General features: G+C 30.0%; 1 protein-coding gene across 1 annotated transcript; it reads left to right on the forward strand.

The window, feature by feature from the left end:
• The first annotated feature begins 576 nt into the window (after positions 1 to 576).
• Positions 577 to 1575, forward strand: LOC136081147 (uncharacterized). Its single transcript, XM_065798441.1, has one exon. The coding sequence runs from the start codon at positions 577 to 579 to the stop codon at positions 1573 to 1575; it is 999 nt and encodes a 332-aa protein (XP_065654513.1).
• Positions 1576 to 2098: the final 523 nt, after the last annotated feature.

The following is a 2098-nucleotide window of genomic DNA, read 5'->3' on the forward strand; positions in this document are numbered from 1 at the left end:
CAAAATTTCTACTTTTTTGATGACAAAGTAATTTATTAGTTTTTACAGTTGATTAGTTTTAAGGTATCTTATTCAATGTGCCTATCTATGGTCTTATTTTATTCATTACGTATTAATGTATTATATATAATTGTATTAAGTAGACCATAGTCTATCGGTGAATAACATTATTTTGTAAACTACAACCCATAGACACTTTACTTTGTCGAAGAAAATCATTGAAAAAACAAGTTGATACTAAAAATAAAGCAATTTTTTTCTATTAGCAAGTATGGAGTAACTTGATACAGCATTTGTGGGGGGCCCTAAAACTGTAAAATACCATTCTTTTTTAGTATTTACACTAAATTTTCGATAGAATTTAGTAAATATGACACAAGGAGATCCAATTTTGATACAAATTCATTACTGACGTTTAAGAGTGACATAAAACGATATATAATGGGTGATGCGGAAGTTATCGGACAAATCCTAATTTCATTGTTTGAGCATAATAATTAGTTTTTGTGGATTTATACGTAGGCATAAACGTTCTATAAAATATAAACTTTATTATTTAAAACACAATTATTTAAAATGAGGTTAAATGCAGCTGAACGAGAATCTTTTCGAAAGCGACTAAAAATGTTTTTTGTAAATAAACCTAATATAAAAAAAAAAAAAATCATAAATCATTTTGAAAAGGAAGGATTTGCTCGAAGTACAATATATGATAACCTAAAAAGACTTGAAACTGTTCAATCGTTTTCTGATAGAAAGCACCCCGGTCGTCCGACATCCTGGACTAGAGAAAAGAAAGCCGAATTAACGAGACTTGTCAACAATCGAAAAGGGGTCAGTCAGAGAAAAATAGGTATTAAATTTGGTGTAAATCAATCGACAATTGGTCGTCAGTTAAAAAAAATGAATATTAAATATAGAAAACATGAAAAGACTCCAAAATACACTATAGAACAACAAATAAAGGCAAAGAAAAGAAGCAGAAAACTAGTTAACCAACTCTATAACACAAAATCGCTTCTAGTCATCGATGACGAAAAATACTTTTGTTTTGCAAGGAACAACATGCCTGGAAATTCTGGATACTACACAAACAACAAAAAGACATGCCCAGAAAGTGTTCGTTTTATAGGAAAAGAGAAAATTCCAAGAAAATTATTAATGTGGATAGCCATATCTGACTGTGGTATGTCCGAGCCATTGTTTCGCACTTCCAAGGTTGTAGCGATCAATTCATCAATCTATATTAATGAATGTTTAGAAAAACGACTTCTTCCATTTATTCACAAGTATCATGGAGACTTTAACTATTTATTTTGGCAAGATTTAGCAAGTTCTCCTTATTCTAAAGATTCTCTAAATTGGATGGACCATTATGTCTATTACGTTGATAAAGAATCCAATCCCCCAAATGTGCCTCAAGCACGACCAATTGAAAATTTTTGGAGACATTTGGCACAGAAGACTTACGAGGGAGATTGGCAAGCTTCAACACAGCAAGTTTTGATTGATCGCATTAAACTAAAACTACAAGAAATTGAATTAAACTTGTTACAGTCGCATATATCTTTATAGATAAAACTTTTCTTAAGAGCGGTTATTGCAACAGCCAACAGTTTATTATTATGATTACTTATTCATCTATTATGTTTATATTTTTTGAAAAAATCAAGAAAGTACAAAAAGACAAGTAAAAGTCCGAAACCAAGACACCATATTTCAAAACCTATAACAAAAAAATGACTCCAAGCTTTAAGACCATGACCAAAACATATATGAGTTTCGAGACCAAGACTCAAGTCTCAAGACCTACATCTCTGGTGTGTATACATCACATCAAAAACATGCCGCAAGAATAGCTTTTAGTAAAAATAAATTCACTCATACTCAACCCTTAAAACTTCATAATGCACTAAATGTTTATAAGACTATTATCTATCAAAATTCATGCTAAAATATAAACTTGTCACATTTTTCAAAAGAATTTTTTAATTACAATAGAAATTGATATGATACTCGAGGGTATGGAAATTTTATTGTACCATATTTATTTCATATTGCAGCCTTTACTTTTACAATAATATATTTTCCAAAAATA

Source organism: Hydra vulgaris, chromosome 06 (assembly GCF_038396675.1).
Source record: "Hydra vulgaris chromosome 06, alternate assembly HydraT2T_AEP".
NCBI lineage: Eukaryota > Metazoa > Cnidaria > Hydrozoa > Anthoathecata > Hydridae > Hydra > Hydra vulgaris.

What these genes read in the sequence shown, in the direction of transcription:
- LOC136081147 (XM_065798441.1), top strand. Translation starts at nt 577, where the DNA reads ATGAGGTTAAATGCAGCTGAACGAGAATCTTTTCGAAAGCGACTAAAA.